General features: G+C 38.1%; 1 protein-coding gene across 1 annotated transcript in view; it reads left to right on the top strand.

The window, feature by feature from the left end:
• The window catches only part of DROSHA (drosha ribonuclease III), a 114,684-nt gene extending 91,388 nt beyond the window's left edge, over window positions 1-23,296 (top strand). Inside the window, exons 28-35 of the mRNA XM_069492777.1 lie at window positions 1,352-1,509; window positions 2,908-3,013; window positions 13,486-13,627; window positions 15,066-15,148; window positions 15,239-15,342; window positions 17,485-17,577; window positions 18,406-18,452; window positions 22,236-23,296. Coding sequence (XP_069348878.1) covers window positions 1,352-1,509; window positions 2,908-3,013; window positions 13,486-13,627; window positions 15,066-15,148; window positions 15,239-15,342; window positions 17,485-17,577; window positions 18,406-18,452; window positions 22,236-22,366 — 864 coding nt within the window. The 3' untranslated portion in view covers window positions 22,367-23,296. The remainder of the gene's footprint in view (window positions 1-1,351; window positions 1,510-2,907; window positions 3,014-13,485; window positions 13,628-15,065; window positions 15,149-15,238; window positions 15,343-17,484; window positions 17,578-18,405; window positions 18,453-22,235) is intronic.
• Window positions 23,297-23,602: the final 306 nt, after the last annotated feature.

Genomic DNA, 23,602 nt, shown 5'->3' with positions numbered 1-23,602 from the left:
AACCCATTTATGTGGTCTGGGATGAGGTGGGGGGAACATTGGAAGTTGTCTTTCCTCAACAAGTCAGGAAGAGCTACTGTGTAGTTATGTGTGCCTCTCCCCATTAAAAGGTGATAGTCAAAGCATATGTTGACTCCAGAATATCTATACACCTGCTGTTGTAGAGAAAATAATATGGAAGTGAATCTGAGCATATTAAAAAAGTAGAACAAATGCTAAATTAACATTGCTAAATTGTAACCTAATTTGGATCTTAGGAATTGAGAGCTGTTCCAGATTGCATTGAGAGTTAAACTCAGATTGCATAAAATTTATTGTCAATTAAAAATTTAGCATAGCATGATGGCTTTGTACTCAAGATTTTGGAATTTAAAAGCTGTAAGTGTGGTGACACTCTTTTCTCAGTTGGTTTAAAATTCTTACTATTCTTTGATTTTATTTTTATTGTACTTTTGGATATATGCATATTTGTCAATGTGCATGCATGTACTTATATATGCATATTTTGATACATGTGTATATGTATAAATAAATACGAGAGTAATCACTAATGGTTGAATTCTCATGAGAAGCTTTACAGTAATAAATGACATTAATTCAGAGTACTTTAAAAATATCTTATTAATACAAGAGTATCCAAACTTGTTTTAAATGTTCATTTTAATTACACTTTTCATATTTTCTCTCTGCCAGTTGTTAAAGGCTCATTGTTACATGGAGCACCACCTGTCCTGTGGTATAATAATCTTTAGTGTGAGCTGAAATCAGTTTTAATGATGCTCATTGCCAAAATACCTTGGTCCCTAGAAGACACAGTAGTCAAATTACTTTAATACAGTGGTTCTCAAAGGGCAGTCCCAGACCAGCAGCATCTGCATCACCTGGGAACTTTTTAGGAAGGTAAACTCTTAGTCCTCACTCTAGGCAGATGAAATCAGTAACCTTGGGGATAGGGCTCAGCCATCTGCATCTAACAAGCCCTGCAAGTGTTCTCATGAATGCTTAAGTTTGAGAACCACCGCTTTACTAGATATATATATTCTCTACCAGCTGTTCTTCAGCTTGCATCTTCCTTGGAGAGTTAGTATAATACTCGGGATTTTGAACTATCTGTGTACAGTACTTGGCCTTGAAATTTGATAGAAGATTGGAAAATATTATTTGAGCCTTCTTTAAATATTAGGTTTGTTTACCATTCTAAGAGATGAAAAAGAAGCTTCCATGTTTTACTGGCATTTCAGAATTTCTGCCCATGGGAGAAGGAATTTTACAAAACACTGTCCTAGAATTGATCATTCCTCTTGTAACCAAAAACTACACATGATTTTTATTTATTTCTGATTTCCTATAGCTACAAGAGCCAAATACTGATCGACAACTTATTGAAACTTCTCCAGTTCTACAGAAACTTACTGAATTTGAAGAAGCAATTGGAGTAATTTTTACTCACGTTCGACTTCTAGCAAGGGCATTCACATTGAGAACTGTGGGATTTAACCATCTGACCCTGTGAGTTAGAGACTACTCATGTAGTCTCAACATGACCGTTTAGACGAGGCAATCTCAAACCTTTGATGTCTGTCCTTCAAAGGAATTGGGATTTCAAACATATTTCTGGGAAAGTCACTTTGTGAGATGGACAAGCAAGCGGCCAGATGCCGGCATGGACCAGGGGCTATGCTCCAATTCAGTATTTTTGGTCCCATTGTCATGTGCCTTGTTTCTCTGTGAAGTTTAAGTGTGAAGTTAGTAAAAACTTTTTCTGTGTAGGAACATCTATTACGTACTTTAGACTTTGTAGGCCATGTGGTCTGTGTGCAGTGATTCAACTCTGCCGTAGTAACATAAAAGCAGCCATAGGAAACATTTGAGCATGGCTGCGTTCCAGTAAAACTTCATTCTTAGATGCAAGCTGTGGGCTGGATTTAGCTCTCTGACCCCTGCTATAGGTGAATGATTTGAAGATAATCTAGTGAAATAATTAAGAAAATAAGTAAAATTTTATTTCTTTGGGGTTGTTTTTTGTTTTGTTTTTTTGCTTCCCTCGTCCATATCAAATATTCCCAACTCTTTTTAAACTATAAAGATTAAAGATTCTTATCATAAATTAAAAAAAAATCTGGATTCCAGATTTGAACAATGGAATATATATTTCAACAGATTTAGCAAAGAAAATTCTTGGCCCTTGTGCTTTGTTTTGTTATAAGATTGTTGTCCATATTTTATATATATATATATATATATATATATATGTGTGTGTGTATTTTTTTTTTTTTTTTTTTTGAGATAGAGTCTCTATTGCCCAGGCTAGAGTGCCGTGGCATCAGCCCAGCTCACAGCAACCTCAAACTCCTGGGCTCAAGCAATCCTTCTGCCTCAGCCTCCCGAGTAGCTGGGACTACAGGCATGCACCTCCATGCCCTGCTAGTTTTCTCTATATAGATTTTTAGTTGTCCAGCTAATTTCTTTCTGTTTTTAGTAGAGATGGGGTCTCACTCTTGCTCAGGCTGGTCTCAAACTCCTGACCTCGAGTGATCCTCCCACCTCAGCCTCCCACAGGGCTAGGATTATAGGTGTGAGCCACTACACCTGGCCTATATTATACTTTATTTTTCAACTGATACTCCTTAGCTTCTGGCCAGGCAATGTTTAGTCTTTATTTTAGCAATTGTTTAATCCTTAGATAGTATTCACTTTACTCTTCTTTGAAACCCAACTAATATTCATTCAGATCTTTTCTCAATTGAGGAGCCATAGGGAATTGTATTTATTTTGTACTTTAAAACAAGATGAACACGTTGCTTTTTTAAATCATGTCTTTTAAAAAATTCTGGGTATTTTTCTTTTTCTTTTTTTTAAATCCACAAATGCTTATTGATCTCTTTACATTGATGTTTCTTTTTTCAGAGGCCACAATCAGAGGATGGAATTTTTGGGTGACTCCATAATGCAACTAGTAGCCACAGAGTACTTATTCATTCATTTCCCAGACCATCATGAAGGACACTTAACTGTGAGTTTGTGTTAAATCACTCCCTTGGATAAGATTCCTGTATAACAGGGAGTGAAGATTAGAGGGGTCAAAATATATATTTCTGTAACTGATGACTTAATTTTTGGTGGTGTTAGCATATCATATGGCTTTGTTTATTTCATTGTGGAAATTATTTACAAAGCAAATGTGTGAAGAGAACTCATTTTATGCTCCTTCATTTACTAATCACCTACTCTGTGCAAGACATTGAGCTAGACCTCATGGAGGAAACAAAGATGTTTTGATACCAATTCTATCCATAAGGAGTTTCAAAACTTAGAAGAGATGAAAGTATAAATAAATAACTAAATACTGTATTGTATATATAGTGTATATATGTGCATAAATGCACACTATAAAAAGTAGAAGTAAGTAACTGCAACTGAATGTAAGGTAGAACATGTTAAATCTTATAAAGAACCTAGGTAAATTGCTACATTTGTGCAGTTTAGGAAAAGATAAGGTTTTTTCTAGCTGTGGAGTTCAAAGAAGACTTCATGGATATGATGATGTTTGAGCCTTTGAAGGTGGTTAGGATTTGGCCACTGGGAGTTAGTGGGAGGAAATTCCTATGCAAGGGCACTCCCCACACTGGGACTGCAGACACAAGGGCATGGCGTGAAAACTCCGAAGACTGAGAGGCTGTAGGGAATTAGTTTGGTAGACCCTGGTAGAGTTGAAAGGGAGTTTCAGAGACAGGTTTGATTTATAAACAAAGTGAAATGGTCCCATTTCTCTCACTTTTGTTTCATTTTATGAAACTTTCTTGAGCTTTTTTTATTTGCTGTGTATTGTTTTTTTACTCTGAAACCAATCAATAATATGCCTGGAATGGTGAACAAAACATATCTAGAAACCAGTTGTGATCTCTCAAGGCACAGGGAGTAACCTTTGAAAAGTCCTTTTAGGATTAGGCATTGAGAAAGCAAATACTTTAAAGAAAGCAAAGAAAAATGGTGTTACACTATAAGATACTTTGTTAGTGCAGACTTTATTATGTTGAAGAAAATAACAAGTCTTTCATACTTTGCATCTCTACAATTTTTATGCATGTTTTGCTTTGAATAGAATTGGATTTTATCTTTGTAGCTGTGCACCCTGGAAATAGTTTATGTGAGACATAAATATTGGAGCTAGGGAAACCATGGTGATTTGACTATGTTTCGATGTAAGTTTCCAGTGGAATTTCTAAGCCCAGCGTTCATTCAATCAGTGAATATTTATTGAGCTCCTACTGTATACCATGTACCATTATAAGTGCTGAGGAATCAGAACTATTTTTATTTTAAATTAACAGTTTGATTACCATTTAAAGTTGATTGCTTTTAAATGGACAAGAAAGTGTTTCCTTCTTGAGTTAATATTAAATGTTTAAGAAAATATGAACGTTTATGAGAAATGAACTAGTGTATAACCAACTTACTCTAAATTAGGAAAACAATAAATTGCATGTTCAGTATCCTTCATGAAGGATTAGACTTCATGAGTGTCAGAATATCTGGCTGGTCTGAGAAATGGCTGAACTAAACCAACTAGCTTGAATTAGAATTCATTGTATGGCCCTAGAAGAGGCCACTGTTGAAAATGTGTGGTTTAAATACACACATGTCCCCTGGTATTCCTGCAGAATTAATTGTGAACTTTAGGATCTTATGGAAATGGGATGTTATTGATCAACAAGTTTACTGTTTCCCATCTGCTCACTGCATACACTACCCCCCACTACCCAGCAGCACCGAAAAGATAGTGCAGCCAAAACTCAGAAAGGCATGAGTCCTGCCCATGGTCTAGATAAAGGTAACACTAGGACTATGCAAGATATTCTAGCTTTGGGTTCTCTCCAAAATCACTTCAATGGTAGAAGTACACTTTTATCCAAAATGTTAATTAGCCTTTAAATCTTAAAGTTAGTTTTCTACTAGTTTATTATAATAGTGTTAAAAAATGAAAAATGTGATATTAATATGATGGTTTTATGAACTACATTCACAGAAAGCTTTAGTGGAAATCAACAGAACCAGCAAATCTGCTCTCAAGACCAAGATGATCTGTCATAAGTTAAAGACATTGTTTTAAAAGATATCAGCTCTCATCAACATTGACATGGTCACTCCTTCCCTCCTTGAAACATCATTGGCTTTTATGCACCTTCCTGGGTTTCTTCCTACCTCTTTAGCTACTCTTTTTAGCTGGCTTTGTAGGCCCATCTTACTCTCTACAGCTAATAAATATTCCATTATCTAAAAGGCTCACTCCTACGCAGTGTTCTTTTCTTATTAGAATTTCTCTTAGGCAGTCTTTTCTGTGTAGATCATCAGTTTCACCCTATTGGCAGATGACTTCCAAACTGGTCTCTTCAGTCCCATCTCTTTTCTGAGCTCTTGGCTCAGCTGCTTTCTCAGCATCTCAACATATCCAAGACCAAGTTTATAATCTTCTTCTTCCTGGGTCCTCATTCAGTGTTCCCTGTGTAATCGAATGCTAGCATCACCCATCCAGTGTTGCAGGTCAGAAACCTGGGAGGCATCTTTGATTCCTCCCTCTATCTCCTTTTCTATATTTCAGTTTATTCACAAGTCCTGACAGTGTCACTCCTTGAGTATCTTGAATTTATCCTATTCTTCCCAGCTTGTCTCCATCATCCACATCCTCCCCACCAGCCTCACTCACCTGGATCACTGCAGTGATTTCTACGTAGCTATCAAGATATTACAAGAAGGTGATTAACAAAGAGACCCAGTTGGAAAGAATGACATTTGTTAAATTGCAAAGGATAGGAATCTTAAGGTTGTGTTCATAGAAAGCACAAGGCAATACGGCATCATCCCATGAGAGAAATGGGCTCCCCGGGTCCCCAGATTTCCCCTGGGATGTGTGCTGCTATTTGAAAAACTTGCCTTTGCTGTTCTTGTGGGTATTTTTGTATTCTGAGAGATGGACAGTCTTGCAGGCAGAAATCCTTCAAGAGGCCCAGGTCTCAGGCCTGTGTGAAGTCATTTCTGCAATTTCCCACACTGATCTTCCTGTATCACCTTGTGGCCCCATCCAATCCATTTTACATGCTGCAGTCAGAGTAGCCTTTCACAGCCAATCTCCCATGACTACACTAGCCATTCATCTTCTGTCCACTTTGGCTGTTTTTCTTCATCTCCCCAACCTCTTGCCATTGGAATGCCCCAGGTCTCAGTTGTCAGACCTCTTTTCTTTTCTATCAACCTCCGCTCCGTGAGTGATCTCATTCCGTCTGTCTCATGGCTTTGAATACATCTGTACACTACTTCCTAATTTATGTCTTCAGCCTTTACTTCTCCCTTGAACTCCAGACTCATGTTTATTGAATCCTCAAATATCTAGGTATGTAGATACACTTGAATCCCTAGTTGGATTTCTTTGTTTTTTGTGTGTGTGGTTTTTTTTAAGACAGAGTCATACTGTGTTCCCCAGGCTAGAGTGCTGTGGCATCAGCCTAGCTCACAGCAACCTCAAACTCCTAGGCTCAAGTGATCATTCTGCCTCAACCTCCTGAGTAGCTGGGACTACAGGCATGTGCCACCATGCCTGGCTCATTTTTTCTATATATATTTTTTGTTGTCCAGCTAATTTCTTTCTATTTTTAGTAGAGACGGGGTCTCGCTCTTGCTCAGGCTGGTCTCGAACTCCTGAGCTCAAACAATCCGCCTGCCTTGGCCTCCCAGAATGCTAGGATTACAGGCGTGAGCCACCGTGCCCGATCCCTAGTTGGATTTGTAATAGGCATCTCAAACCCAATGTGTCCAAAACAAAACTGATTTTCACTCTGAAACCTGCTTCTCTGTCAGTGTTCTCCATATCAGTAAGGTTCATTCCATTTTACCAGTTGCTGAGGTTAAAAATCTTGGAGTCACCCCTAATTAACTCTTATCTCTCTCTCATATTATACCTCCCAGCCATTAGCATATCCCATTGATTTTACACCATGTTCGTTCTGAATCTGACCACTTCTCACAGCTCCACCGTTATCACCTAGGTCTGAGCCACTTTTGTCTGAATTACAGCCGTACCCTCCCAACTGGTTCATCCCCCAACCCCAGTCTATTTTCAGTGCAGCATCTAGAGGGATCATTTTTAAAGGAAGCCAGATTACAGCCCCTCTCTACAAAACCTCCCAAACCTTCTCATCTCCAGGGTAAAAGACAGTGTGATAGCCACCTTGTGTGACCTGGCTCCCTCCTGCTATCTCTGACTTTGTCTACTAGATTCTTAACATTCTCCTTCCTGCGGTGCCCACAGGACACTAAGCAAGCCCTTGTTTCAGGGCCTTTGCAAAGACTATTTCAGCTGGCTGCAATATTCTCCTGGTAATCTATATGGCCAAATCCCTCACCTCCTTTAGGTCTCTGTTCAAATATCATCTTCAAGGAGGTTTTCTTTAGCCCACTCTGCTTAAATAGCCTACCCTTCCCCTTGTCCCTAGCACCCCTCCCTCAGCCTGCAACCTCATGTCCATTTTCTCCTTAGCATGTGTATATTTTACTTGTTTACTATCTGTCTTCTCCCATCAGAGTGTAATCTCCATGAAAGCAAGGGTTTTTGTCTGTTTTCTTCATTGTTGATTCCCTGAGTCTTTGGGGAGTTCCTGGGATGTTAGCATTCAGCAAGTGTGCTTTGGGTGAATGATCATCATATCCCAGCTTAACACTCCTCAGTTGTTCTTCGGATAGTGACTAAAGAACAGGCAAGGCCCTGAGTGGCCTGGCCTTGCCTTCCTGCCCAGCCTCAAGCCACAAGTTCTTCTCACTCTGCACCATCCTGCTTTGTGTTTCTCCACGTGCCCTCCTGCCAGCGGGCCTTTCTATATGTTGTTCTTCCAACTGGAAACCATTCTGCTTCTGTCCCTTACTGTCATCTGCCTGGTGTGTCCTATTCTTCTGTTAGATGTTAATTCTAGCATGACTCTGGGTGCAGGGGAACTTCCTGACCCCCACCCCCATCAAAATCTGTGTTCTTTTCCTTCCTGGCACTTATGTCAGTTTGCCTACCCCACTACACGAGGAGTTCTAGGAGAGCATGCTTTTGTTCATCACTGTGTGCCCAGCAGTGCTTGGCATATGGCAGGCTCTTAATACATATTTGGTAAATAAATAGGAGTGCCAGTTTTGCAGGCAGCTAAGTCATATTCAGAGGGAAGAGGAAGTGGCACTGGAAAGAAGTGGCATGGTGTTATTTGTATAAGGGAAGAAGCTGAAAACTTATAAATGTCTCAGGATTAAAATTTATTTAAAATTTTCAGAGGAATACTTATTGCAGTTGCATTGGGGAGAGGGTGGCAAATGATTCATTATTGTGATTAAGGCTCACACAGCTACAGTAGTTCACATTGGGAGGCATTAGTTAGCTTTGAGTCATTCCCTTGCACACTCGTTTTACAGGGAATAAGGACAATTGAGCAAATGTAACCATGGTTTTCAAGTTTTGAATGCTGGTGGTGAAAAACATTCTGTTCTATAAATTGGATATTCAAAAAGACCTACTTGGGAAGGAATGTTAGGCTTATAGAATTGTTCTGGGATAAAACAAACAAACAACACACCGTCACATAGAGGATGAGGGTTAAAAAAAAAAAAAGAATTGTTCTAGGATAACTGAGTTTGAACTGGGATATAGAAGGAAGAGATTCTATTCGATACATTGAAGTTTTTGTTTTTTAGAATGAACCTATGCAGTAGGCTCAGGGTGAGTAGTGAGAACATCTCAAAGAAAGCATTTATTCAGGTCAGGGTGCCTGTCTTGTGACACTTGCAAATTTTAAGCCACAGGAGTTTTTCTGCTGTGTAGTGCTTCTCTCTTAGCCTTTACAGTATGCTAAAAATCGTTACTAATCCTCATGCCTACTGTGTGCAAGGCACTGTAGCCAACGGTGGCACACACTAGCCAGTAGAAGTTTGTTTTTAGAGGAGCGATTTGGGATAAAGAGAAAGAGAGCAAGGATTACCAATAAAAAGCTCTAGAACAGTGATCTAATCCTGCCCTGCTGCCTTCAGACAGCACTGAGCATAAATCATTCAGACAAACCGGTATTTTATCTAATAGATCTTTTTGAGAAGATAGGTTTCCAAAGCCTCCTGTTTGAGGATTTCTCTGTCACTGACATAATTTGGCTCTTTGTATCTGACCTGTATTCTGCCTGCCAGCATTTGTGTACCTTTTCTTTAGTTATCACGGGAAATGGGGACCATCTGGCTGCCACTCTTGGTATAATAGACCTGTGTGGCACATCACTGTCACTTTTAATAGTATATTCTGCTTTCACCCCATGTTCTTATATTAAAGCCCTCAAAATAATAAATCACAGTCTACTTATTTTACACTAGGTGGCCCTCTTTGGTAGCTCGTTTCCACAGCTGTGGTTTTTCTCTTCAGAATCAAGAGTGAATAGGGAAGTTAAAAGGAAGAATGCCGATGTGTATGTTTGATTTAAACCAATAAACATTTCTCTTATGAAGATTTAAGTTTAGAGTGATTGTGAAAGACTGCTATGCTGAGACAATAGAAAACATCCTGGATTCTCAAAACCAGAATTTGAGATTTGGGATATTTCTGTTGGTCCCTGAGATTGCACCAGCGGTTCAGTAATCCTTTTCTCAGGTTTACAGAGAGCCCTAATTATAGCTTTTTTCATCGTTTCTGGTGATTTCAAATTAAACTTTGCTTTTTAGGGGGAGATTAAAAAAATTGTTAAGGACAGGTTAGCACCTTGTAAAATGGAGAGCTTTGAAGACAGTGAGTAGATAGGTATCCGGAACGTTTTGCATTGAATACAAATCCACAGGAATTCCTAGAATTTTCTTGAGCCCTTTCCCTGTAACTGAAGAGCAAACTTATCTTACCTTATAATGATGTTGCTATTGTGTATAACAACAGCAGCTAACATTTCTGGTGTCTTTATTATGTACCAGTCACTGTAATTAGATTATATATTGTTCATTCTAGTTCTCGTAACAACCCTGTGAGGGAAGTACTTCTCTATCCATTTTATGGATGAGGAAACTGAGGATCAAGAGATTTAATAACTTCTACAAGGTCACTTAGTTAGGAAGTGCTGGAGCCGCAATTTGAACCCAGACAGCTCAGTGCCAAATCTTTTGCCTTTTTACTACTATGTCTGACACAAAGCATTGTTTGCAAAATAGTTTGATAACTGTCTCTGGCTCAATTGGGTGCTTAATGTGGATTTTCTGGATTTCTACTAAAAAATAAAAATAGGTATTTCCTCTTTGTATAATAGTAATTTATAACATCAACATCTACGGGCTTTTCAACTTCATGTCTTGCCCCATTTAAATCCTTCCACCAAAATGATCTTTCCAAAACAAAAAAATTACCTTGGCCAGGTGCGGTGGCTCACGCCTGTAATACCAGCACTTTGGGAGGCCAGGCGGGAGGATCACTTGAGGCTAGGAGTTTGAGACCAGTCTGAGCAACGTAGTGAGACCCTGTGTCTACAAAAAATAGAAAAATTAGCTGGGTGTGGTGGGAGGCTCCTGTAGTCCCAGCTACTTGGGAGGCTGAGGCTGGAGGATTGCTTGAGTCCAGGAGTTTGAGGTTACAGTGAGCTATGATGAGCTGTGCACTTTAGCCCATGCAACAGAGCGAGACCCTGTCTCCAAAAAAGAAATTACCTGTCCACTGCCCCCATTTGACACCTTTTGAGATTCCTCATCACTTATAGGAAAGTCTAGACTTTACCTGCCAGCCTTGCCTGTGTCAGCTTCCCTCACTTGGCTCCGATTTCTCCTCCAGGTCCACCCACAGTTACCTTGCTGTTCCATGGCCCCTTGCATTTGCCATAGTTGTTCTCTCCTCTCCTAGAAACCCTTTCCCACCTTTCTCCCACTGGCTGACTCAGTCTTTTTCAGTTCTGATTCTATGTTCATCAGAATCTGCCTACATGAATTTTTTCAAAAAGCACGTGTCCAAGGTACATCTCCAGAAATTTTGATTCCTTGGTTTTTGGAAAAGCCTGGACAATAGCACCTTATGATTCTGCTATTATATCCAGGTTGATGAGCCCCTGAAACGCCTTTCTTTACTCCAGAGTTAGCTCTCCAGGAGGCCTTCCCGGGCCAGTGTGCACCCGTGGTCTCTGTGCAAGCACTGCAGCCACCACCGTATATTGCGGTGGCCAGGCTGAGTGTGGCTTCTCAGGAGGGTGTCAGTGCCCAAGGACAGCAACGGGACATTGATCCTCTCGGGATCTTTCGCTGTCAGTGCAGGGCCCGGCATGTAATCTGCCTCTGCCACTGGTGTGCTGCACTGCCGTGACTTCAGAAGGTTTTCTCCCTTGCTGATCCCCCCTGGATCTCATTCTTTGGGAAATCACATGAGTCATTATGAAATAGAGTTCAGCAGAGGACAAGGATGAAAGTTGTCATTTAAAGAACTGCCATTCAGACTTTCTTGTCGAGGTAGAGAGCAAGGTCTTATCTCTTTTCAACTCATCTTCTAAATTTAAACTGACTACAAAAATATGGGTGATTTATAGCTACCTTCTCCCCCACTGACTTTTGGTTCAGGCACTAGGATTTTGGCAAGAACTTACAGATTTCACTTTCTACTGGCCACCCTGCTGTTTTAAGACCTGTCAGGGCTTGTCTTAAATAAAACTGGAAGCATTTCTGTTTCCATCCGTACTGCTTTCCTCCTTCCCTGTCAGACAGCGTTACTGTACCACACTGAGTGAGGAGCCCTGACAAGGGGGGTGGCAGCTGGGGCTGGTAACCAGTGATGTATCATAATTTGTGTGTGCACATGTGCGCATTGGGCTTGTTGGTTTGAGGCGTGAATGCTCCATCTACACAGCCTAAAGAGTTTTCTGCCCACACCAAAAGCGTGTATTTTTAGAGGACTCAACTTGCTCAGCATGGCCATATCCCCAAAATAGCCCTGCTATTCACCTGCAGCCTCTGCTTTAAGAACTGCCCTGCCCATGCCCCCTGACCCATTTGAAATCCAAACCAAAAAAGATATATCCCTTCTAGTTCACTTATTCCATAATTATAAGATATTAGGCTGGTGGGCTCCCTATTAGTTGGGTCTTCTATTAATGTTATATGCTAAGCTTTTTAAATTTTGAGCTCCTCTGTGAATATTGGTTTTAGTGAAACACTGTATGGAAGAAAAGTTAAGAGAGAAACAGGAGGAGGAAGGAAGCAGAGACAGACAAAGAGTAATAGTCTAAAATTCAACAGCAGGCATGGCTTATGAAGATCAAGTTATATTTCTGCTTCATGAATCATTGTCAGACAAATTAAGAACATATTGTTTCTTATTTATCTATTGTCAAGGATTCAATATCAGACATTGAGAATAAATCTTGATTTTCATAAGCTCTGTTGACGTGGTAGAGCCACAGAGCATAAAACTTGAATCTAATAAACAAAGTGCGACGTGGAACAGCAGGGGTACAGCACCAGCACAACTCACAGCTGCTTCCTGCTCCTCTTCCCCGTTTTCAGGAATGCTTCTTAGCAGGAAGTTTTTTAATAGACCAAGAATTTCTTATATCTATTGTAGGAAAAGTTGTAGTTTTAGGTGCATCATTTCCCCAAATCTTAGAGATCGGGGCTAATTATGTTCAATTTTTGTTTGGCGAGTTCCTGTCTTTGTATGCTAGTAGAAATTTTTGTTTTGAATTCCTGAAGTTAAAATATGGAAATTATATTTTAATTTGATTAAAAATAAAGGATAGCAGTATGAAAAACTAAGATTCATGATAGATAATACAAATCTTTAAAATAATAATAAAAATAAAATAATCTAAATCTTTTCAATAATACTTACTAAACATCACTTCCCTAAATCCTGTAATATCAAAATTAGCACCAATGCCATTAAACATGAAGCTTATTTTACACTTTAAAAACATGTTTCTTTAAAACTAATACATGGAAAGCAGGCCAGGTTTGCCTGGCTGGAAGTTGGAGAGGGTTGATTACAGAGGAGTTCAGGAAATTTGGAGTGATAGAAATGTATATGGTTTTTAAAACTCATCTAACTATATACACTTAAAATGGGTTGATTTTATAATTGAAGTAAATTATACTTCAATAAAATTGATTTTTAAAACCTTTAATTCTTCTTCATTTAGTAGCATTAAACTTGAAGACGCTATGACCTTTAATCATATTATAGCATCTTCCCCAACTCTGCCCCACGGCTACTGAAGAAGTAAATGAGCTGTTTAAGTGGCATTTAGGTAAAATCCAGGATGGCAGAGCAGAGTAAGTTATTAAGAAGCTCTAGCAGTGTATGGAGTGTGTCACTGTTGTCTGAGGGTAATGGTTGAGGACCTAGACCATCACTTACCTTGGTGTCCCTGTCAGTGAGATCAAGCTTGTTGGGTCCAACACAGAAGCAAGAGAGAGACCAAAAGTGAGATGGTTTCTAAGTGTACCCCAATTCCTTTTGGCCAGCTGTTACGAAGCTCTTTGGTGAATAACAGGACTCAAGCCAAGGTGGCAGAGGAGCTGGGCATGCAGGAGTATGCAATAACCAACGACAAAACCAAGAGGCCTGTGGCCCTCCGCACCAAGACCTTGGCAGACCTTTTGGAATGTGAGTCGTACAGAGTAAAGCTTTTTTTTCTATCTGCAGGTTCAAAATTTAAATCCAATCAACCACTATTTATCCTCCTTCTTGTTATTATTTAATATTATTTTCTGCCTAAAGAAACCTCTTTTCTATTTTAATTATTATTTTTGTGTTTCACCAAAGCTTGTCTGAATGAGAATAATTTGGAATTACATGTGAATAATGAATTTTCTGTTCAATCTATGTTCATTGGTACCCCATTCCCCACCCAGCACTCGGCCGGTACATCTCTTTGTGTGAAAGAATAACAGAATATGAAGATTGGTAGTTGTGAATCATAGCTTTTTTGCCACCCAGCAGCCTTCATGTAGGGGCACAGAAGAAAGAAGGGCAGTTTATTCACTATATACTAAAACTATTATCCATTGTTTTGAATGAGCACAAAGCTCTGTGGACAACTGTCATCTTTTGCAGTTTCTGATATGGTCTGGTAGTACTGTAAATAATCCTGTTATAGCTAACTAAAGGATTATACACATAATTGTATTGTTTTTGATATTACTTCAAAATAAGTGGGCCATTCACTGGGCCTTAGAACTTTTTTTTAATGTTAGGGTATTTTTGACAATTGGAATTATATTCAAATATCAAAGTCTACCATGCAAAACCAGCTCATTTACAAAGTGCAAAGGCAATCTGACTGAGAAACTTAAAAGAACTTTTTCAACTAAAGAGAAGTAATTTAGAGATGAAAATTACATAAAAATTAAGTAGAGAGAGCAGTCTCGCTGGCATTTTTTTTTTTTTAGCTCAATCATAGCTATTTTTAATTCCTTCTTTTAAAAATGTACCATTTATTTACTTGGTTAAGGTACTTTTTAGTGACATCATCTTGTGGGTCACCATTTATTAATGAGAAATTGGATAGATTGTTATATTGTCATTAAGCCCAGTATTAAATTTGAATCTATAAATTGTCCTGTTTCTGTTTATGAAATTTAACATAGTACCCTTATAAAATGGATGATCTCCTCAAGATTGGTGTTGAGAATGGCAATACCCAAGGATGTGGTAATTCTGGTATCATGTCTGATCTGCAAGTTGTATTTTGGTTTATTTGATATTAACATGGTAGTGTTCCCAGACAGCATTCTTTCCTTGCTATGCAGCAGCATTTTGTGTATCTTTTTGACTAGCTATTCATTTAGCCTTTAGCTAAATGTAATTTGGTCTTTGTACTCTATGATTTGCATCTTACACATCTATGTTGTTGCTTCTGATATTAATGATAGAGAGTAGAATCTTGTTTGGTTTGAAGAAAGACGAAATGATAATGCTAAAAATTAAAGAGGGCCTGGAAGTTGAAAATCTTATTAAAATGTTGCTTCAAAGTCTGGGTCTCTTATGCTGTCTGCTAAATGGCAATGAATTGTGGTTTATTTTAAAATGTTCTTTTTTTCAGCATTTATTGCAGCGCTGTACATTGATAAGGATTTGGAATATGTTCATACTTTCATGAATGTCTGTTTCTTTCCACGATTAAAAGTAAGCTCATATAAAGTTTAAATTAGTGTATGCTTTATGTTCGGTAATTAAAGAATGCACTACTAAATATTTTTTTGGGACCTACCACAGGAGTTTATTTTGAATCAAGACTGGAATGACCCCAAATCCCAGCTTCAGCAGTGTTGCTTGACACTTAGGACAGAAGGAAAAGAGCCAGACATTCCTCTGTACAAGTAAGTACTTGCTGCCCACAGGCCATTGGATCCAGCTTGTGTGGGGTTGGTTTTTCATGTACCTTGAGGAAAAAATAATCATTGTGGGGTAATCAGGACAAGAGCCAGGATTGAGACTTCCTGTCAGTGTGACTGTGGGCCATAAATAAGTGGGTCTCACTCGACTATGTCTATGCTTTTTGCCATTTCTAAAATTCTGTGTGAACTACTGTCTGGTAGGAAGACATACTAAGATTACGAGATCAAGATAAGGAAATGGGGATTAAATAGTTTTATATACATATTTATATTTGTTTTCTTATGGTAACCTCTGCTGGGCTATGCATCCAGATCGGAAGATGGTGTCTGCTTATTTCTGGCCATACTTGGATGCCTCGCTGCACTTTCCCTCAGACCCCTGTTGGCCCGTCTCTGTTGCCTGACAGATGCGCTGTCCCCCTCAGGGGGTCACAGTAAGAAGCAGGACAGTTGCTCACTGCTGCTGTTACTCACATATTTGGAAGTTTTCTTCTTAGAATGTGTACCAAAAGCGGCCATGTGCTTTTGAATGTCCTTATCCTTTGAGTGGTAGCCAAAGTCTTTCAAAGGGAATGTAGGTGTATTGGGTCACTACACCACGTAACAACCATTTTGATGAAAACAGGAGGTTTGGCTCTGAAGTAGAGTAATTATTTTGAGACACTCGTGTTGATTCAGAAGGTAGTTGCAAGGAGGAATTACAGAATGAAAGGACTATTGAAATAGATTGGTTGCATCTCAAGGTATTGTGATTTTAAGGATGTTTAAAGACTTGGTTTCAATACTGTTTTACCCCCTGTCTATGCACATCCCTGGTTGCAAGCACATGCATTTATTTGTTCCATGTGGAATCAAAGCCCCCTTTCAAAATACTCAAGGAAAAACATAAGAGTGGCAGTTGGGAATTTTAAATCCTTTTTTATGTTTTTATTTAATAGTCACAACACTTTATAGGCTTTTTTGCTAAAAGAAAAACTAAGGCCAAGGGAAAGTTGAGTCACCCCACGGCAAGCTACTATAAATTGTGCCAAGAAGCTGTCACTGCTAAACAACTTTTCTTTTATTTATTGGGGAAAAAAACCCAAATGTTTAGAAATATCACTTTAATATGTGCCTAATAAGCATAATGAATATCCAAACTGTATTATATGAAAGGCTCAAAGTATTTCCTCATCAAAGTGATAATTAAAGTTCAATAAATAAAATGGGGATGATAAACTTTTCATGGCACAGGCATGATTACTATAATGAGCACTACCTTAAAGAAGCCACCCGTGCACTTTTATCCCGTGGAGTATATAAACGCAAAGGAAATTACTATGTTCCCTTCTCATAAATCCCCCAAATGAAAGTGCGATGAGTTTGTTCTTTTTTATCAAGATGATAGGGTTGTTTTACATAGTTTTTTCAAGATTACTGTGTTCATTCCATTATCTTTGTTGGCTACTTTTAATTTCCCTTTTCCATGAAGTTATCAGTTTTACTGCGTTTGAAATCTGCACCATGTCATTAAAATCCAGAGTACCTGGAGCTTTGTTTTTTGGCGATTGTGTTGTGTACTTGGCATTACAGCACACCTTTGAAATTATCTCAGATGTTTCAGAAATTAAATACATTTTCTGATCTTTTGGATAAGATACCAGACATTAGAAAGAATCCATAAAACTATTCAGGTGTGGCTTGAGGTGTATTACCCAAATATTTATTGTTTGGGGCTGTGATTAGCACTGAAAAACAATAAACAGACTGAAGCTGTTAACTTTTCATAATAAAAGTTTGTGAATTTTATGATACTTGAAATATGCACACTTAGAAATTATTTAAAAATATTTTATACTTTACCGTGAGCCTTTAGATGCTATTTATATTACTTTGGGGAAAAAATATAAAAACACAGAATTGCAGAATTTTAAAATGCAGAATTTTAAAAATTTTCTATTTCAAAAGCTCCGTCAGATTAGCAGGATAAAAACTTATCTGTTGTATTTTTCTGCCATTTTCATGTTTCTTGTTATTTTACCTTCCTCTTTCTAGGCAATAAGTACATGATTTTTCTCATAGTTCCATAGTAGCCATAACAAATAACACTTTATCATGATTAATGTTCTTTCCTTTCCCCTTCAGGACTCTGCAGACGGTGGGGCCATCCCATGCAAGAACCTACACCGTGGCTGTTTATTTCAAAGGAGAAAGAATAGGCTGTGGGAAAGGACCAAGGTATGAGGAGAATATTAGTTTGTTCAAATGAGCATCCTGTGTGTCTGAGCAGTCCCTAGTTGGTATTTTCCAAACTCTGTAGTCTGCCTTTTTTAACTTAGAGTATAGAGTGTTCGAGAGTAATAGCAAAGTGAATCCCAAGGATTAATGTCCCCACCATGCCAAGCCCCGAATTTGAGAATTGGCCTTGGACAGTTGGAATGCCATTGTGCATGGGGCTTTGGCTACCTTGAGAAAACCGCATTACCTAGTGCACAGGTACGGTCTGCCCGGTTTTAGTTACCCAACACTGTGCACATTGATGTAAGCTAGACATGTCAGATGTGTCCTGTCATACGGCATAGCCGTTAGACATTTGATTTCTTATCGCCATTCACTTATGCTTTGTGGAAATGCTAACATCTTTAGGTAAAAAGAATTATGCATATTATCACCTTTCTTTGAACTCTCCAGTCTATATCTTAAACTGAAAAATGATTTGAATCCTGTCTATCTATATATTTTTTATTCTTTTCCTCTTTAAACTTGATATTGAAGGCATTCAAACTTAAGAAATACTTCAGACCTGATAAAAATGGAAGGCATTTTATTGCAATATTAAAAATGTGGAATGAATAACTTAAACAGGCTTTGTGCGAACAAATGACATTTCTGCATGCTCTTGTGTATATGCCTATCTGTGTAATTCAGTATATGAAGTAATCAGATGAAATTCTAAGCCCCAAATGTGAAATTCAGCCTGAATAATTTGTAGCCATACCTTGTGTTTTTGATGGGGGGAAAAAGCTTTCAAATGAAAGTGTGCTTTACCTTTATTTTGTTTAATAGTATTCAGCAAGCAGAAATGGGAGCAGCAATGGATGCGCTTGAAAAATGTAAGCCTATCTCTTTTTCTATAATTATATGTTCATAATGTAATGAGTGTTTTATGGAAAGAAAATGAGGAAGTAAAAAAATGGTAAGTACTGATAAAATGTGATCTTGTTTTCTTCATAATTATTCTCCACACAGAGTATAGTAGAATGTGAGATATAGATAAAATGGGCTTATAATTTAAAAATAAAAGTATTCCCAAGTGCTTTTTGATTTTTATTTTCCTTTTCTGCATAGAGTCCTACTCTCAGCCCAGCAATCTGGGCATACAACCTACTGTGTTTCCTTCCATGTATTTTTCTATACTTATAAAATCTGATAACATAGACATATACATGTGAAGGTTTTTTTCTTTTTAGTTTTCAACTGTTGTTTTGTTAAATGGGATGTTATTTATATACTTCTGTGCATCTTTCTTTTTTCGCTCAGTAATAGGTCATAGGCAGCCCTACAGGTCATAGAAAATGGCTATAATTCATTCTTTCTTAATGGCTGCATAATATTTCCTGCTATGGGTTTGCTGTATTTTATTCAGTTTTTTTTTTTTTTTTTGTTATTGATGGACACTTTATTTCTGGTTTCTGGTTTGTTTTTTTTTAAAGCATTATCAACAATAAAGCTCTGTCTATATTGCTGCTTTTAGTTCTGTGGAATAGATTCCCAAGAATGGGATGCCTGGGTTGAAGAAACTTAATTACATAATTGAGCTTGTAGGAAACTGCATAGTCTTTTGTAAATTGAAGGCTTAAGTGCGAGGGATTTTTCTTATGAGGTCTATTGTGCTGCACAGTAGAACCTGTGGGCACAAAATGACAATCCAATTCTATTATGCTTCAAGTACCCAGCTAAATGAGGTGGGAGAAAGCAAAGTACGGGAAGCTAAAAGTGAAGAGGCCCAGATTCTCAGTCATGGGAGAGATTCCAGGAAAGACAAGAGGGCCCCAAGCCAAGTGGAAATCAGCAGACAATAGCTTCCTGTTTGGGGGCAGCGAGGTTGGTTAGTGTGGGCAGAAGCTAGTGCTGCCAGGGTCCAGTGTCCATGAAACCTTCATTGAGTTTTCAGTTGACTGTTGGGAACTTTTCATCCATTGTATGTACATAAATACAACATCACATATTGAAATAAAAGGGAGATTCTATTTTCTAGTTATAAATTGTTAAAGGTTATCTTTGGAAGTTTTGTTTGTTTGTTTTCAGCTATAAAACAGTACAGGAGAGATCACCTGTTCTGAGACAGGTGAATTGTTTAAACTGCTGGAAAGCAATTTGGCATTAGGTATCAAGTCCTTAAAGGAGTTGATGCATTTTGCATTTTGATCCAGAGATTTCATTTCTGGGAATCAAACCTAAGGAAATAATTGGAGTTATGAACTAAGGTTCATATACTATGATAATTGTGACAACTTGATTTGTAATAGAAAAAAAAAACTGCTTGTTTAACAGTAGAGAAATGTTTAGCAAATTATAGGATATCCGAGGGACTGGCAAACATTTTCTGTAAAGGGCCAGATGATAAGTATTTTAGGCTTCCCAGGCCACACAGTCTCTGTCATAATTATTCAGCTCTGCCATTGGAGCCCACTGGCATAGATAGTATACAGACTAATGGGTGTGTATGGGTGCTATTAAAACTTTTATTTACAAAAAACAGGTAGAGAGCTGTATTTGGCCTGTGGGTAGTAGTTTACCAACCCTAGCTATATCCAAATGTAATATTTTAAAGCCATTAAAATAATGTTGAAAACTAGTGATATGGGAAAATGCTTATACTAGAATAAATGAAAAAAGTATACCCATAAGTATATACCTATACTGTACTTTCCCAGTGTAAGAGTGGATAGGGGAATGGTTTTAAATGTTCATATGTCTAGGTAATATATGTGCACATTTACCTTGTGTATGTATGTAGTATAACTTTACTTCATAGAAGAAAAGCTATAAAAATAATATTCTAGAAGTTTGTCAATAGTTAGAGCTGAGTTGTAGTGTTTTTTTAAAAATGCAAATTCAATTTTACAGTAGAATTTACTGAGGAAATAGGGTTCATTTGGTAGAAACTTGCTTTACAAATTAGTTTACAGACAACTTACCGGGATTTATTTATTTTTTAAAAATTAATTATATTTGAAATCTGTGATTTATATACTATATAAGGAATCAATTTAGTGTCATTTAGGGAATTCATTTTATTACTGTTTTATTTCTAACCTACAGATGTCTTGTTCCTCTTTTGTTTAAAATCACTGACTCTCAGACATTCCAGGTCTTTGCTGCTTCACCACCTGTCTTTCAGATGCTTTTCCTACCACCCTGTCCTTGTCCCTTCTCCAACCCAGGGTGAGGATGACACACTATATAAAAAAGCAGGGGAAAAGAATTTAGGAATATATTACACAGTAGCTCCCGCCTTATCCTTGGGAGATACTTGATCCTCAGTGGATGCCTGGAACGGGGGATAGTACCAAACCCCGTATGTGCTATGTTTTCCCTTATATATCCATACCTATAATGAAGTTTTATTTCTAAATTAGGCACAGTAGGAGATTAATAGCAACTAATAATTAGCATTTGTGCTTGTGCACTCTCTCTCTCTCTCTGTCTCACTCAAAATGTCGTATTGTGCTGTACTCACCTATTTTCAAGCTATGATTGACCACAGGTAGATGAAACCACAGAAGGTGAAAGCGCCGATACGGAAGGCTACTAGCCTGTGTAGACCCACTTTCCTCACGCTTCAGCCTTAGACAAACTTGCTCTCCCCCAGACAGGCCAGGCTCTCCCACATCTCGGATTCTTCATGTTTGAAACACGAAGTAGTAGTACCTCTTCTCAACAGTCCCTTGTCTGGTTAGGCTCATAACACAGCGTCATTTTTCCACTCTGTTAACAGTTAACTTGTGTAGTTCGTATTCATGCATGTGCCCCTTAATGTTGTTTGTTGTTTCAGTGTGTGTTAAGTGTATAAAATGGCTTTTTCTCGTCCCATATTTGATTTCTTACTTCGTTAGGACACCAAAGTTATACCACAAATGACGACTGAATTGTAAAAATTTCTAAATCTTAATCACGATTTCTTCCATTGTGTCAACACTGTTGCATGGGGTCAAATATCAAACTAAATACAGCTTTGGTGTGTTCCTATTAACCAAAACTACTGAGCGATACGTGTCCTTTAACCAAATAAAAGTTCTCTACTCGAGTTACTTTTGCAGGTACAGTTTGGGCGTCCTGTAGTAAACTTTAAGAATAGAATTAATTATCAGACATAATGACTTAGATTATAGCCTGTTTTTGCCTACCTGATCTGTTTTGCGCTTTTCAGAAACTTAACTCCTTGGTAAATAATGATGTAATAATATCATTATTTGTTTGGAAGTTTTGGTTTTAGCTTTTCAAAAATATATGACTCCATTTTACTGTATCCTTTAATTTCTCCCTGAAAATCACTTGTTGCTAGGAGAATAAGTCTGTAAGGCACCTGGTTGGAAACATTCCCAAACCACACATCTTATATTTTAACATTTCTGTATGTTTTGGTGCCTTTTAGATTCAAGTTCACCCCAGATATTAAAATCTAGAATCAGGGGTGCTGATTCATACTTCCAATGTGTTTCTCAATGATGAAAGAATAAGGGAAGAAAACAATTTTCTTTCTCTTGCCTTACAAAATACGACTATGCACATTTCATATGAATATATGCTTGTAGTGTATATATTTAGTTTGCATCATTGTTTGCACTCGTGGCTATCCTTTATTAAGCATAAGATGTATTTCCTTGTGTCAGATAACTTTCCCCAGATGGCCCATCAGAAGCGGTTCATTGAACGGAAGTACAGACAAGAGTTAAAAGAAATGAGGTGGGAAAGAGAGCATCAAGAGAGAGAGCCAGATGAGACTGAAGACATAAAGAAATAAAGGAGGGCACGGAAGTGGTGGCGTATTTACTTTCTCAATAACTGTGACTGTTACCCATTGAGACCTAGCCTAGTTTTCCTACAGACCATGAATGAAGTGTGCTCAATGAAATAAAACACAAAGTCAAATCGCTATTGTTGTTTTATTGATCTGTTTTTAGCTGGATGGTCTTTATTGCAAAGTATTTGATTTCCCTTTTTAATGGAAAACTTCACGTTGGTGGATGTGCATTATTCCCTTTTATTTTGCTCTTTAAACAATAAAATTCAAAAAGCATATTCTATGTGAAATAGATCCTGTTTTTCTATCTCTGTCTCAGGTTGTGACGCCAGAATTTCAACTGACAAGTGACAAATTCACTTAACCAGATATTTTGACTACACTCTAGTAACGTCTATACTTTTTGAAATCTCTGGATTGTTAACTAGATTTTTCAGCTTTCACCTGGATGTTTATCAAATTCCCAGCTGCAAATATTGAACTTAGCCCTCTCTAAGCAGTGAGTTCTTTGTAGAAGAAATCCATTTAACATTTAACGGCTTAGGCAGGAGAAAGACTGATATCTGAGTCACATATATTCTTTGAATCATTAGAATAGGAGAGAAATCATGATTTTTAAGCCAGACCACACTTCAGATCAAGTGCTCTCACCCTGGGGTCAGTGGAACCTTTAAGAAGGTATGGACAGACTTCAGGGAAGTCTCAAAACCTCCTGAAATTGTATTCAGTTTTGTGTGTGTTTGGGATTTGGGAGGGGGTGGGGACCAGGAAAGAAGGGGGTTTGTAGCTTTCATCAGCATCTCTAAGTGGTCCCTGTGGTAAAAGGCTGACATTACATTAAAAGACATGACATTTTTTAAAAAAATGTTATTTTAAACTGAACATCACTGGTTTCTTATTAATAAAGGCAAAACTTCTTTGTAAAACAAATGTGTTTCATTCATTATTTCAGCAACTAAACACTGAGTGCCTGCTGTGTGTCAGGCACTGTTGTAGGCTCTGGGGCTCCTCGGGGCACTGGGGAGCTAGTGCTGGAACCCTCAGTAGGTCAGTCAATGGTGAGAGATAAAGCAGGATGTGGGGCGGAGGCAGTTTTCAATGGGGTGGTTGGGGAGTTTGCCCTAAAGGGGCATCATTTGAGTTAAGAAGGAGGAGAAGGACTGAGCCATGTAGGTATCTGGGAGTGTTTCTTATCTGAATAACTGTGACATGTTACATACACATTGTCAAAAACCT

The sequence above is a fragment of the Eulemur rufifrons genome, chromosome 17, assembly GCF_041146395.1.
Source record: "Eulemur rufifrons isolate Redbay chromosome 17, OSU_ERuf_1, whole genome shotgun sequence".
NCBI lineage: Eukaryota > Metazoa > Chordata > Mammalia > Primates > Lemuridae > Eulemur > Eulemur rufifrons.
The sequence above is the reverse complement of the archived record's forward strand: the minus strand, read 5'-3'. Positions and strand labels throughout refer to the sequence as shown.